The 15890-nt window shown below is 37.5% G+C and overlaps 1 protein-coding gene across 1 annotated transcript in view; it reads right to left on the reverse strand.

Moving 5' to 3' along the window:
* ZC2HC1B (zinc finger C2HC-type containing 1B) overlaps positions 1-15749 on the reverse strand; it is a gene marked incomplete at its 5' end in the record, with an annotated part of 34693 nt that extends 18944 nt beyond the window's left edge. The window contains 5 exon segments of the mRNA XM_068550774.1: positions 3348-3465; positions 3467-3487; positions 4016-4135; positions 6420-6481; positions 15635-15749. Coding sequence (XP_068406875.1) covers positions 3348-3465; positions 3467-3487; positions 4016-4135; positions 6420-6481; positions 15635-15749 — 436 coding nt within the window.
* Between the last annotated feature and the right edge of the window lie 141 nt (positions 15750-15890).

Here is a 15890-nt window from a genome sequence, read left to right on the forward strand (position 1 = left end):
CTTTCTAGATATATTTTCATCATTAATTTCTAATTTAATTCTGTTGTGGTCAAATAACATAGTCTGTATGATTTCAGCCCTTTTAGATTTATTAAGACCCACTTTGTGCTCCTGCACATGGCCTATCTTGGTTGAACGTTACATGTGTACTTGATAACAATTATATTCTGCTGTTGCTGTGTATCACACTATAGCTATAGATGTCAACTGGGTCAAAATGTTACAAGCATTTCAGACTGATAGGTCTTCTTGATGAATATATCTTTTTAATTACCATCTCTGTTAATAATACTTGCCCTGAAGTTTACTTTTCCTGATATTAGTATTAGCTACTTCAGTTTTAATGATTATTATTTGAATGCATATCTGTCTTTTCCTGTGCTTTTAACATGTCAATCTACAATTGTTCAGACATTGCTGGTATTTCTCTTTTTATCCAGAGGAAAAGCACAAATCATAAGTGTATGGCTCCATGAAATGTTCACAAACTGTGCACACCCATGAAACCAGCCCAGATCAAGACACAGAGAGTTCCCACCAATCCCCCTTGAATCGCCTCCCAGTTGTCCCCACCCCTCCAAGTAAAATGACCTCCTGACTTCTAATCTCAGAGACTGAAACCTGAAGTTTCTAAAAAACTGAGTTTCTGATATTTATAAATAAGGAAGTCTGCATTTCTGCCATCCTTTGAGAAATCAGACCCAGCAACCTTGGGTGTGCGTTCCTTTGAGGCAGCCGTGTGCTGAGGCAGGAGCAGCTGTCCCTTAGGGAGGATGTAGCCTCTCTAGGCCCACCTGGCTCACCTCATTTTGTCACCTGCCTGGCTTGCTTATTTGTGTCTTTATATTTAAGGTGTGTTTCTTGTGGAAAGCATATAATTGGACATTGCTTTATTATTCAGTTTGACAATCTCTGCATTTTATCCTAAGTGTTTAGGTCATTTATATGCAATTGTCCATATGGTTAGGTTTAAATCTATCATCTTGCTATTTATTTTTATCCTACTGGGTCTTTGTTCCTTTTTTCCTCTTTTCTTGTTTTTTTTTAGATTGAATTTTTTTCCATTTTATCTCCAGTCTATGTATTGTCTTATTAGCTATACATCAATACTTTTAAATGTTTACTCTAGGGCTTATTAATAGGGATCTTTATGATACAATACTCTACCTTCAAACAATGCTATACCTATTCATGGATACCATAAGAACCTTTCAACAATATACATTCATTTTCCTCACTCAACCTTATCCTATTATTTTCATACATATCACTTCCAAATGTTATAATACCCATAATATGTTATTACTTACACTTTAAATAGTCATTTATAACCCTCAGCTAACATTATACTCAATGGAAAGCAAGACAAGGATGTCTGCTTTCACCAATGCTATTTAACATCGTACTGGAAGTTCTAGCCAGAAGGTTTAGACACAAAAAAGAAATAAAAGGCATACAAATAGGTAAAATTATCTCTGTTCACAAATGACATAATCAAATATGTAGAAAACCCTAAAGATTCCACACCAGAAACCAACTGTTAGAGCTAATAAGCAAAATTCAGCAAAACTGCAGGACAAAATCAACTCACAAAAATTGCCTGTACGTCTATACACTAACAATCTGAAAAGAAAGTCAACAATTCCATTTACAGTAACATCAAAAGAATAAAATACTTAGAAATAAATTTAACCAGAGGCAAGACTCATACACTGAAAACTACAAAGCACTGCTGAAAGAAATTAAAGAGGACATAAATGAATGGAAAGACATTCCATGTTCACAGACTGGAAGACAATATTGTTAAGATGACAACTACACCCAAGGTGATGTACAGATTTAATGCAATCCCTATCAAAACTCAACGGCATTTTCAGAAATAGAAAAAAAACCCATCCTAAAAATTCATATGGAATCTCAAAGTTTCTAAATAGCCAAAATAATCTTAAAAGACTCTCTACTTCCTGATTTCAAAACATACCACAAAGCTATAGTAATCAAAACAGTGTGGTACTGGTATAAGGACAGACATATAGAAAAATGGAATAGAATAAAGAGCCTAGAAATAAGCCTTCACATATATAGCCAATTGACTTTTGATAAGAGTGCCAAGACCTTTCAATGGGGAAGGCACAGTCTTTTCAACAAATAGTGCTGAGAAAGGTACCACATGTAAAACTAGGTATCCAACTTCCAATGATCTTACTTTATACCACATTCAAAAATTACCTGGATCAGGGCTTCCCTGCTGGCGCAGTGGTTAAGAATCTGCCTGCCACTGCAGGGGACATGGGTTCGAGCCCTGGTCTGGGAAGATCCCACATGCCACGGAGCAACTAAGCCCGTGAACCACAAGTACTGAGCCTGCGCGTCAGGAGCCTGTGCGTCAGAAGCCTGCGCGTCTGGAGCCTGAGCTCCACAACGGGAGAGGCCGCAGCAGTGAGAGGCCCGCGCACGGCGATGAAGAGTGGCTCCTGCTCTCCGCAACTGGAGAAAGCCCTGGCACAGAAACGAAGACCCAACACAGCCAAAAATAAATAAATAAATAAATAAGTTAATTAAAAAAAAAAAAAAAAAAACTTCCTATTTAAAAAAAAAAAAAAAATTACCTGGATCAAAGATCTAAATATAAGAGCTAAAACTATAAAAACTGTTAGAATAAAAAACACAGGGGAAAGACTTCAAGATACTGGAGTATTTGACATCAAAAGCTAGGCAACAAACGAAAAAATAGGTAAATTGGACTTCATCAAATTACTTTTGGGCATCAAAGGTACCATCAAGAGAGTGAAAAGACAGTCCACAGAATGAGAGAAGATATATGAAAATCCTATACCTGATAAGGGATTTGTGTTAACATTAATCTAATCATGCCTCTAGACCTAATTTCTAATTTACAGAAAGACAGGGGATGGATTACAGGATTACAACTTGAAATGGTTAAAATGGTGATTTTATATTTTATATTTTTATCTCAAAAAATTAAAAGAGCTGTGGGTATTTGATGCTATGGAGCTATTACAGAACTGCTTGAACGGCTCTGCCCAGCTCCATTCTCATAAACCAGGATGTGAAGGGCATCCCCTGGAGTTCTGTAATGCCATGACATTGGGTGCAGTGGTGCACTCATGTTGAGGTAGAGTTAGAAGGAAACACAGAATCTTTACGCAGAATTGAAAAAAATAGGATAATATAAATTTTATGATAAATTTACTTTTATATAATTTAATTACTATTGTTAATTTTAGAGTTTATAGGAGGAAGGCATAATGACTAGGCCAAAAATCAAGCATAGCCTCAATTGGTTAAGAGTAAAATGTCAAAAGCAAACCAAACTGGCCACACACCTAGGTTGATGGACGGAGGGGGTGGAGGTGGGAGAGGCCGGCCTTCTTTAATGGCTAGTGTACACTGCTTTGCTGATCGAATCGCATTAATGAAGTCTTCATGTTGTTGTCTCCAGTTTAGATTTTCTCATGGGTTGAGGCTACAAAAAAATAAAACATATACTAACCTAGACTATATATCTCACCATTATAATATTTTTTAAAGCTAGGATTTGAATTTACAAGAAACAGAACTGTGAAATTTGGAGAAAAAAGAGAATTTGTTTTCCAAAAGTACCAAAAGAGGTTTGGAAAATACAGTAATAAAATTTGCAAGTCACAATAGTGAGGGAAAACACAAAATAACAATCAGAAAAACAAAGAAATTACAAAACTTTAAAGGAAGACTTAAATGTAAGATTAAAAGTGACTGTCTTCCAAGTTAATTGCTGGATTTAATGCTACTCTAATGAAAATATAAAAGAGATTTTTTTTGCCACATCTGGAAAGTATCTGAAATACATTTGGAAATCTAAGTGAGCATGATTAAAAAGAAAACAGTAAAGGTGGATTATACTTACATGACATTACACTGCATTATCAAGCAAAAATGAAACCAGAGAGCCAGAAAGAGGCTTTAATGTACTGAAGGAGATAATCAAGAACAGCAAGGAAGATATCAATAGTACCTTGGATTGAGGAGCCTTCCACACAGTGGGAATGTCAGTGCCCTGTAATCTTTGTTTTAAGGAATTGAAAGCTTTACGCTTTTTGTTGAACAGTTTTCTACATATTAGTCCATGCCTTTCCTAGAAAAGAAGGAGTGGGGATTAAAATTTTTAACATGTACAATCACAAAGTTCGTAATGCCTCAGTGTACTCAAGCAGCCCCTGCTGCAGTGACTGGGTTGCACCTTCAGAGCCAAGTTCATTCTCTAACTCTCAGATCACAGCAGAGCAAATCCATCTGGCTCTCTTCACCCATGTTACACATAACGAGATACTGTGTTTGGGCAAGGTCAATAAAAGGCCTCTTCAGCTAAAGAAACTTACTTAAAATTTGGTCTTACATATTTAACTCTATCATTTGGGCTCAATGAATAGTTCCAAGCATTAAATAATGTTGAAAAGGCAAACTTTCTAGTTTAAGTTGAAATAAATTATTTCTGATATTCGGCTAGGTACTCACTGAAGCCAAGGAACTTTTCTTATTTCTTCTATTCTGTTTACTGCCTTCACTGCTCTTAAATTCCAGAAGCAAGTCATCCAGGAATTGAGTCCCAATAACCTTAACATTGTTTTCCCATCATTTTGAAGGAACTCTTTGCATACAGCAAAGGGAAACTTAGCTTCTTACCAGTGGAACCTTCTCAGAAAAACTCTTCTTACCACTCAACATTTCAAAATTGAGTTTAACTGGGTTACTTTTCTACACACAGCAAATCAAACCACTTAACTCCTGAAAAGGAGTGGAGAGGTTTCAAAGAAATATTTGAGAACATCTGCAAGAAACAACTGGGACAACCATACCACGAATGAAAAATACACCAATTCCATTTAAGTTATGAAGACATTTTCCCTTAGTGTGTCCAAACATTTCACATTCATGAAGTCATTTATTTTAGAGCAAATCTAAGCTTATAATATTAAATTTTAAAATATTACAATACTTATAAGACAATCAGCAGAGAAAACTAAGACAATCGGCAGAGAAAACTAGTCCAGGCAGTAGACCTGTAAGTACTCAGCATTTCTGGTACAAAAACCAGGGAGCCAGCACACAGAGCTTTGCCTGTGTACCACTTTTATAAAGTCTGCACTGCAACACTATGGGATTATGCCAGGATCTTTGCCTTCCACTCTTAAGTCCTCTTCCTTGGTGGTCATGTTAACTCATAATAGCTATCACTTAGACAGTTGCTTTGTCCAGACCCAAAAAATACAGGCTCCATGAAAATCACTGCACCTGGCTACGAACAAGCCATACCATTTTAACTGAAGGAGAGAGAGAGCTGACCACTTGATCAAATGCTCTTTGTAGCCTAGAAATGGGTCAATGAAGTAGAACTCAAGAGGACCCAAGAACACTTGGCATTTAGTGATCAAAATGATTTAGTGTCAAATCCATTCTCATGGGGTGCAGTCCTGGGTTAGCAAAGGCAGCTCCCTAGTGGATTGTTGGGCCACAACAGGCCCTGTGAGTTCCCCTTCTAGGTCCAGCAAACTCTAGCTGCGGTTAACTAGAACAGATATTTCACTTTTAAATTCCCCAGAGAAATAAAACTTACAACCTCATTCGGTAGTCTTTTGCCCCAAATGTAGTCAGGTTTATAGTCCAAATTCTTTAAGTTCAAAACAAGTCTCTTTGACCTAAATGTCCCAACTAACAGTTCATTATCATTTAGATTTTTGTTTTAAATCGTTTTTCTTGGGAACTCCTTCATAATATGGGGGGCCTACTACCTGTTTCCCTAATTTTGAAATAAATCAAGCTTTTATTCAACTTTATAGGCATCAATCCGGGGACTTGACATGCAGTTAGCTTGAATCTAATTAACAATTAGGTCTTGGAACAAGCCTTACATCCATTTTGTTCAAATTACATAAAACCCCTGAAACTAGAGAGTTCTGTCTTTATACGTGGCAAAGCAAGAAACAGAGGGAGGTTAAAGGACTTGTCAGAATTAGTGACAAATTTGAGGCTAAAAGCCAAGTTTCCAGATGCTCCAAATTCAATGTTCATTCCTCTTGACTAGCTAATTTCCCTGGTGCTTCGGCCTTAAAATTTGAATTTTTGATGCTTATAGAAAAGGCGAAAGAGCCAAAACCTCTCAAGAGACAATCAGCTGTGCCAAGATACTTTCATCTGGCTTCCTTTTAGTAAGAGGACCATGTTTAATAAGTTCCCTTTTGAATGGGGCAGCACTGATCTGCTTAAGTGTCCTCTGGGCCTGCCAGCCATAGGTTATGTACTTTTCTCCCCTTGCTTTCCCTCCACATCTGTCTTTAATCTTTGCCACTGTGGCCTCCTCACTGACTTGACAGTTCATTTAACTCCAATGAAACACATCTACAAAATGTCTTTATGTTTACCAGAACATCTGCTGCAAAGCGTCTTCCACAGACTTCACAGGGAAATAATTCCTGATTGCCATCTGTATAGGATCCAAGAGCACATTATGTTAATTTCACGGAATTGCCTGCCCGAGAAGAAATGACTAACTGGAGGAGACCTCAATAGCTTGATATCCTCACTCTCTTTTCCCCTCTCCAACTACTTCCTTCTATTAGGAAGATCCTTTGTAAAACTCACCCGTTTTCTTCTCCTAACCTAGACTTCTCACTTCACTGAACAGATAAATTCCATATGCTTCAGGCAACCAGAGTATAATTATTTAATATTTAATATATTCTTAAACTAACTGCCTGATAGCTTAGCTTTAGACATAAGTACAAAGTTGATACCCTAGTATGAAGTCATAAACAATCCAATGGTAACATCTTTAAGACTGCTGCTAGAATGTAAGGCCATGTACGTGCTAAATGAAGGCATGCCATTTTATCATGGACAGTATGGAAAGGGTCGCCTAGTCGTTGAATTTAAGGTAAACTTTCCTGAGAATGGCTTTCTCTCTCCTGATAAATCTCTTTGCCGGAAAAACTCCTACCTGAGAGGAAGGAAGTAGAAGAGGATGAAATGGACCAAATAGAATTGGTGGGCTTTGCTCCCAATCAGGAAAGACAGAGCCATTACAATGGAGAAGCACATGAGGATGATGAACGTCCTCCCAGGGGTGGTGCTTAGTGTAGGATCTCTTTATGGGGCCTGTGAAGAACATTCACTGCTGACATTTTATATGCAGTAGAGAATGAGTGAAGGACTACAATCATAATATGCTCACTACTTGCTACTGTTTTTTAAAAAATATTCAATTGTTGTAGTGTTTTCGAAGTTAAATGAAGAATAAACTCAAACTAAAAAAAAAAAACACAAAAACTGACTGACTGTGCCCACTATATCCCAATGCCTCAAATTACCTGACCCACAGTAAGGTTCTCAATAATTACCTGTTAAATGTATGGGTCAAACAAGAATTGAGTTTCTACCATAGGACCAATCATTTATTCAATAAATAATTAAACACCTGCCATATGTAACTCTGTGGGAATACTGAGAGAAACCATACATGGGTCCAGCATAGAAAAGGAAAGTATGTCCATAAATTACTTTAAATGAAGTCAGAAAAGCAAACCATTGTGGAATTCTGAAAAATAAGAGTTTTGTTTCATATTACTGCCTTTCAGTTCATCTGGAGTTGAGTATATAAGATTACAAAAGCAGTTTGATCATGCAGAAGATTTTGTATTAGACTAACCATTTGGGCTCTATTCTACAAACAAGGGGAGCAATCAAGGACACTGAGTAGGAAGAATCTGAACAGAGCTGTGGAAGATTCATATGACAAAGCTGAGGAGGGATGAATGGACGGTGGTTGAGAATGGAAAGTGGGATATTAGTTAAAAGGCTAAAGATGTAGGCCGGAAATGGAAAGGAAAGAGGAAATGGGAGAAACTGTGGTCAAAGAATCAATACGATGACTAGATTTGGGGGGAGTTGGGAGGTGACAGAGAGAAGAACGCTGAGGGACTGAGAAGACGGTAGAACTATGGATAGAAATAAAGAATTCGAAAAGAAGGGCCATCTTGTAAGAAAAATGACCTCAGCTTTGGAAATAGTGAGTTTGAGATAGAGTCATCCAGCCAGCAGGATGGAAATGAGGGAGGTCAGGGCTAGAGACACAGATGTAGGCTTTGTTTGGAGAGTGATGTAAAGGCATGATATTGCCAGGGAAGAGGTCATGGAAAGAGAAGTACAGGGATGATCCCCAGGGAACTCCATATTTAAGGGCCAAGAAGATGATGGTGATAAGCCAGAAGGAGAAGCAGGAGAGAACAGGGTCATGGAAACCATGGGAAGACGGTTTGAAAAAGGAAGGCCTGATTAACAGGAATCAGATGGTAGCTCATTACAGACACTGTTGATTTAAATGATTTCTTCTCACATCTGCCAGATGGTATTATATTTGCAACACAGGTCATCCATTACAGCATACAGAAATACCACTCTTCCTCTCTGTTCTTCTGGCCTTCTAACTCTATAAAAACTGGGTCTTAATTTTCTTTTTTTTTTTCCAGCAAGGATATCCCACCCTGCCACATACTTACTCATTAATAAAAGCTACTCATCCTAATTACAAAACTGCTACTTTTTTTCTAAAACACTAATGAAGGATGATTTACTTTTATGACGATTACTGTAACATTTGTAGGGTGATTTCCTGTTCCCCAAACACTTTTCCTATGTAATCTCATTTAACTCCTCACAGCAATCCTATGAGATAGGGTTGATACTTTTTTTTTTCTTAAGAGATAAGAAAATGAAGGTTCAAGGTTAGGTGACTTCTTGAGGACAACAGGTAGTAAGTAGTAACACTGAGACTCAAACTTGAGTCTCTGTCTCTACAAGTATTAAGACTATTTACTCAATGATCACCATAAATATAAAGATACTGTATCACTACTAACCTGCAAAGCAAATGGAAGTCCCTGGAGGATCAATGACCTTTGCTTTAAATCAGTGAGCTGTGAATTCAATGCGTTTGAAATAATGACAGCTACAATAAGACTCAACTGAACACCTGAGATAGATGGACCACCACATTCTGAACCACATTCAACTTGGAAGCTTGACAATGAGGAAGAAAGCGAACATGGAGAACCAAACACAGAAATCAACAGAACCTTAAAAGAATCCTTTGAAACAACCAAGATGCCCTTCAATAGGTGAATGGTTAAACAAGCTGTGCTATATCCATACCCTGGAACACAGCTCAGCAATAGAAAGGAACATTACTGATACATGCCACAACCTGACTCAATCTCATTGCTGAATGAAAAAAGTTAATCTCAAAAGGTCACATACTGTATGATTCCATTTGTAAAACATTCTCAAAATGACAAATTTGAGGGGGAAAAGAGATTAGTGATTGCTAAGAGGTAGGGATGGTCAGGGAGGGAGGTGGTTGTGACTATACGGAGGTGGAATGAGGAAGACCTCTGGGTGACGGGACAGTTCTGTATCTTTATTGCGGTGGTGGTTATGCCTGTAATAACATGGTATGAAACTATAAACACTCCTTATACCAATGCATACTTTCTGGTTTTTACATTGTACTGTAGTGAAGATGTAACTTGGGGGAAACTGGATAAAGAGTGCAGGAATCTCTCTGTAATATTTTGCAACTTTTCATGAATTATGTCAAAACTAAAAGTTTACATATCTAGGGGTTGGCAAATTGTGGCCAGTGGGCCCAATCGGAGGCTGCATGATCTTGTAAATAAAAGTTGTAATGGTACACTGTCAGGCCCATTTGTTTGTTTATAAAATATCTACTGTTGTTTTCGTGCTACAATAGGAGAGTTGAGTAGTTTTAACAGAGACCTTATGACCTGCAAAACCAAAAATTATACTTTCTGGCCTTTACAGAAGTAGGTTGCCAATGAGTGTATGAGAATGTAGTAATTAAAAATGTTTTGTGGGAGAGTAACATGGAAAATTTTAATATGCATTTTTATTCACGTATTTACAAATAAAGACTGGAAGGATATATATACATATATATATGGTACACACACACTACACATTTAATATATAGTAATTACCTCTGAGTGGTAAGAAAAAAGGTGACTATTTCTTTAGTTTCCTAAATTTTCAATTTTTCTATAAAGATTATGCATTGCTGTTTAAAAATAAAAGAATGACATTAAAAAAACCCTTTTGATAGAAAAGATTCTAAAACAATGTGTATTAACTTAGCTATTTCTAACTTTACCCTCTCTAATTGGAGTCTCAGTAGACTATTAAAGTGGGTATTGTTTTTATACATTGGTTCATAATCTTAAGACAATTTTTAAAATGAGGAAAGCGATCTGGAAGTGATCAACAGTTTTGTTTAGTATGTTAACAATGAAAAAATAAGCATTACAAAGATCTCAGTTCAAAAATTTTATAAGAAACCTGGAGAGGATTACGGCTGTAATGAAATTGGAAGAAATTCTACTTGAGACTAGACATTCTCTTTCTGAGCTGGAAGTTAAGAATGCTTTGTAGAGATACCTACCAATCCACATTTCCTTATAAAGGCATTACAGAGAAGGAAAAAGGAAGACATTTTCTCATTTAGCTGTCAGTGAGTCAAGAAACTCTTTTTAAGTCCTTTGCAGTCCAGGACATGCAAATATTAGCAATACTGACATCTTCCAGGGCCTTATGGCAAAGGGGGTGGCACGCTAGCTGAAATTTATTATCTCAGGAACATGACTTATAAAAAAAGGAACTGAGACTAATGAGTTAGGATGGCAAAGAGAACACTCCATCTTATTTTTGCTTTCCCCCAAAGCACTACAGTAAAGGGACGTAGAAACATGGAGGACCAGGAGGACAGGGAGGAAAGAGGACAAGAATAAAAAACTGGAATCTGGAAAGCTGATGGACCATGGTAGTCAACCTGGAGGACATAAAACTACATCAAAATCCACTTCCCAAGCTGATGGCAGAAGAAACTGAGAACCATCCAGATTTACACTGCAGAGCCCTTCAAAATCACAGAAACCCCTGGAGCAGCACATACCTCTGACACAGGGACAGGATATGTGAAGAGGAGAAAGAAGAGACTGCTAAAATATGGAGGATCAGGGAGAAAGTTTTCTAAAAAGAAGTGAAGAGTCCTAGAACGCCCCCCTTCATCCCACAGCCCCTGGGTGATTGTCCTTCTCCAAGTCTAGCAGAAGTCTACTCTCCAGAAAGGATGAGAGGAGGTCTGTGCGTGAGTCAACATGAGGCATAGCTGAAGGCCTGGGTAGGCAGATACAGATGTATACACATACACATGGTTGATTCTCATTATCTGTGCTAGTTACATTCCATAAATCCCTGCAAGCACTAAATGAACAAATACTGACTCATTCATTACTCCCAAATAATGCACTATACAAATGCATTTGTATTTCCCTGGGGAAATACAAAGTTACAACATTTTTATCAACCTATCAATACACAACCTTGTTTTATGAATTTGTTTAAAGACACCTTATTTAAATATATATATTGTTGATTCAATAATATTGAATCCATGGCCAACCACACTATAATGCATGCTTGCATGAAGATTATCTAATAGACCTATTTTCTCCATAAGGCACATCACAGCCTTCCTGCACTTAGAAGCATTAGACAGCCCTTCAACACTATGCTTGGGAGCCTTTTAAACAGTGAAATCACCAAGAAAAAGTGCAAAATTATGAAAAGCATGGCACTAAATAGACCATAAAAAGGACACTTGTTTACAGTAGGACAGCTGAAACAAGAAGGCAGAGTATCACCTTGTTCTACCTTAGCTGGGAACATGTGTGTTGGGTGACTCAACTTTTTAACTGGTATGTGCATATCTGTGAATGGCCATGAAAGCACCATGAATATTGACTTAGGGTTACAAATTTTAGTGAGGAGGTGAATTTGCAAACAGGGATTCCATGATTAATGAGGATTAACTGTATATGTATACACATATATACATACACACACACAAAAGTGTCTATGTATATAATCTAGTGATTAATCTCATGACCAGTGATGCTGGAAGCAGAGAATATCCCACACCCACCTTCCTCTACTTGGCTCACAGAATTCTGCCTGCCAGACCCTTACTCTCAAGGCAGAATGGAAGCTTCCCTGGGAATATAATCATTCCATGGAGAAAGAGCAAAAGATACTGACACTGGGAAGATTCCCAAACAGCTCACCCAGACCACCCTACAAAAAAAAGCTCAAAATCCTCCAATGCTACCCACCCAGAGTTCCTAGTGTTCTCGTCCTCCAATATTAATCATAAACAAACAGACAGGAATTTCCAAAGATCTGAGGAAAATCTGTAGCATGTAAGCCCAAAGTAAACAAAAGAGAAATTTTAAAGAAAATTAAAGCTCTTAGAAATTAAAAACTCAACAGTAGGTTGGCAGATAGAATTAGGGAAATCTCCCAGAAAGTAGAGTGAAATGGCATAGAAATGGAGAGAAACATAAGCAAATTAAGAGTACTTGTCCAGGAGGTCCTACTCCAAATAATAGGAGTTCAGAAGAGAAAAGGAGAAAATGCGAGGAAGAAAATAAAAATAATTTTAAACTATTTCCAGAAGTGAAAGGACATGAGCCTCCTGTTTGAGAGGACACCCACACAAATGAAAATATGCCTAGAACAATAAATATCATTGTAAAATTTCAGAACACTGAAGACAGAGATCCTACTTAGAGGAAAAAAAAGTAACATACAAAGTATGAGGAGTCAGAATGGCTTCAGATTTACAAATAGTAAAAATGGAAATAAATGGGGAAAAATTCTCTAAACTTCTGAGGGAAAATTATTTACAACCTACAGTTTTATACCCAGCCAAGCTATCAATCAAATATGGGGGTAGAATCCATTTCCAGACATGCAAGCTTTCAAAAAGTTTACGTCCCGTGTACTCTGTCTCAAGAATAACTGGAGGATATACTCCACAACAAGGTGAGTAAAAGATACAGCAAATAGGCATTCAACAGAGGAGGGCGAGAAGGGGATTCCCAGGATAACAGCTGGGCACCAGAACCAGAGAAGCAACCAGTTCAGGCTGGAGGAGTGTGACTAAAGACACAGACATGCCGAAGACTGTCATAACCTAGATATTCACTGCCTTTGTAATCTGAGGATAGCATGTCCTATATATATCTGGCTCTCATTCTGTTCTATACTTGGCTTGCTTGACGAAATCCCAGCGAAGTGCCTGCTCACCCTTCATACTCTCATGTCTAGATAAGCTAAGGATACTCATTTCACTCCACAGGAAAGTTCTGCACTGATCTCTTCAGAGACAGAGAGAGGTCATAATAAGTATAGAAGCATAAAATATAAAATGAGCATACAATTGCTAAGCCTAGTTTGGCAGGAGATTCAGGATGCTTCAACTATGGTGACTTGTGTTCCCAGGACTCACTCATCACCTGGCTCACTGACATCACCACATGGGGCTCTTGTAAACTCTAAGAGCTGAAGTCAGACTCAGAAACTATTCAGCTCATCTTCTCAAGGATGCCTTGATCAAACGGTAGCAATTACTGCCCTCACTGAGCTAGATTTGTGCTTCTCAGTTGCTAAAAACAAGATACTGTGTTTACAGGGATGCCATGCAGGTGATGATTAATATAAAAGTCCAGATAATTCATAAAACTTACCCAAGGAAAGAAAAATTGAATAAATTGAGGATTTATTCAAGCCACCTATAGGTGGCTTCTGTGTTCTATTTCTTAACTTGAATAACTTGTTCTACTTCTTAACTTGAATAGCGGGTATGTTTGTTTTATTATACATTCTCCATAAGGCCATTAGAAGTTTTACCTTCTTCTGACCTTTAACTGGAACAAACAAGCTAGATAAAACATACTAATGTCAGCACACAAGAAGCAACATAAAAGTATTGATAATCTAACAGTAAAGTTACAAGATAGCTAAAGTTCTGTCCTTCACCTGAGGTGATTTGATGACATCACAACAGAGATGTGGATACATCACTGGTAATAATCATAAATAGTAAGAACTTTTGATACTTAGGGTCTTCTTTCTGGCTAACACTGAGGCTAGGTCCTTTTGCTCCAAGTTTAAGCAATTCTTTTCTCCTCTAAGTTTAAGCAATTCTTTTCTGAATTGTCTGTCCCAACTACCCATTCATTTTTATATTTCTTAGTGACCATTTACCAAATGCCAGGCTCTGTTCTAGACCTTGGGGATAAAGTAGTAAACAAAAATACCCTGCCCTCAGTTTGTTCTAGTGAGATGAGACTGAAAAGCAAGATAAAATCAGATGCCAGTAGATGTTAAGGAGAATAAGAAGCAGGCAAGGAGCATAAGGAATGCAGGGGAGGGCTGTTTGTGCTATTTTTAAATACATGGTCAGGGAAAAGTTTATAGGGGAGGTGACAATTGAGCACCATCCTTAAGGATGATTTATTTACAGTAAGAGCACTTCAGGGGGAACAGCAAGTACCAAGATCCTCATTTCAAGTGGTACTTATCACAGTGACTTGGCATTAGTTGTATTTTGCTGCACACACCCTGCCTCCTCAGACAATGCAGTCCTTGAAGGCAAAACCCTCTTATTGCTTTGGACACCTAGCATTTAACATGGAGCTTATGTTAAGTTCCCAACCATTGTTTATATGACTGACATCGTAAATATTCCAAAATGTTATGAAGTAATACAAAATATCATGTAAGAACTTTTTTCCAGAATAAAATCAAGATCTTTAAATTTGGAGGATAATCAGTCTAAATCACAATATGCTTCACCAAGACTAGTGGCTTATAGGCACATTCTCTTAACTGCAAAACATATAACGTGTTAATTTAAACCATTTGGGTCAGGTGTGGTGAAATTAAAAGCTCCGAAGATGGAATCTGAAGAGCACCAAGTCAAAGTAACATTCTAGATTCTTGCTGGTTTTAAGAACCTTCAAATGAGATGGCTACCAAAATAAATGGTCAATCTCTTTAGGATTTAGTACATTCCTGATACTAACATAAACCATCATCTGGCCCTTTGCTTCTGCAGGCTGGCATTTAAATACAGTATTCTACTTCTGTAATGACAAGCTCTTCAGCCAAGTTTTTTCTATCAGTGTTGGTAGAGTACCTAATGCTACTGTTTTTCACAACTCCTTTAAAAATTCGACAATGATTAGATTTAGAACCGATTAACGTACAGAACAAGATAACACCTCCCAGCTGAGGAAAAGCCATAATCAAATTATAGATGAAGACACTTTCTAATAACTTAGATATCAAATGCAGCTCACCTGCTAAGAATGGTTCTGCCTCAGCCATTCTGTACCCAACTCAGACCAACAGTGTCCACAGATTTTTTTTCTTCAGAACAGTCCAGATAACAACATATTAGTCATGGACACATGAACATGGGTCACTAACAACTTGTCTGTTGCAAGAAAGTCACAGTTTACCAAATAATTAACAATTGTGATGTGTCATTGCTTGAACCTTGAAAAAGTTGAGAAGTTAAAAAATCTCATCAAAAAACAGGGAAAGTTTTCAACTATGTATTTTAATCAAGCATGAATGGTTCCAAGCATTAAATAACGTTGAAAAGACAAGCTTTCTAGTTTAAACTGAAGTCAATATTTCTGATGTTGAGCCAGGTACTCACTGAAGCCAAGGAAGTTTTCTTGATTGTTTCTTCTATTCTGTTTCCTGTCTTCACTCTTCCTAAATTCCAAGAACAAGTCAGCCAGTAACTGAGTCCCAATAACCTCAATATTGTTTTACCATCCTTTTGAAATAACCCTTTGCAGACAGCAAGGGGAAACTTAGATTCCTACCAGTGGAACCTTCTCAGTGGAAGGTCTTCTTGCCACTCTATTTCAAATGAGTTCTTAACTGGGTTTCTTTTCTACATACAGGAA

Source organism: Eschrichtius robustus, chromosome 9, assembly GCF_028021215.1.
Source record: "Eschrichtius robustus isolate mEscRob2 chromosome 9, mEscRob2.pri, whole genome shotgun sequence".
NCBI lineage: Eukaryota > Metazoa > Chordata > Mammalia > Artiodactyla > Eschrichtiidae > Eschrichtius > Eschrichtius robustus.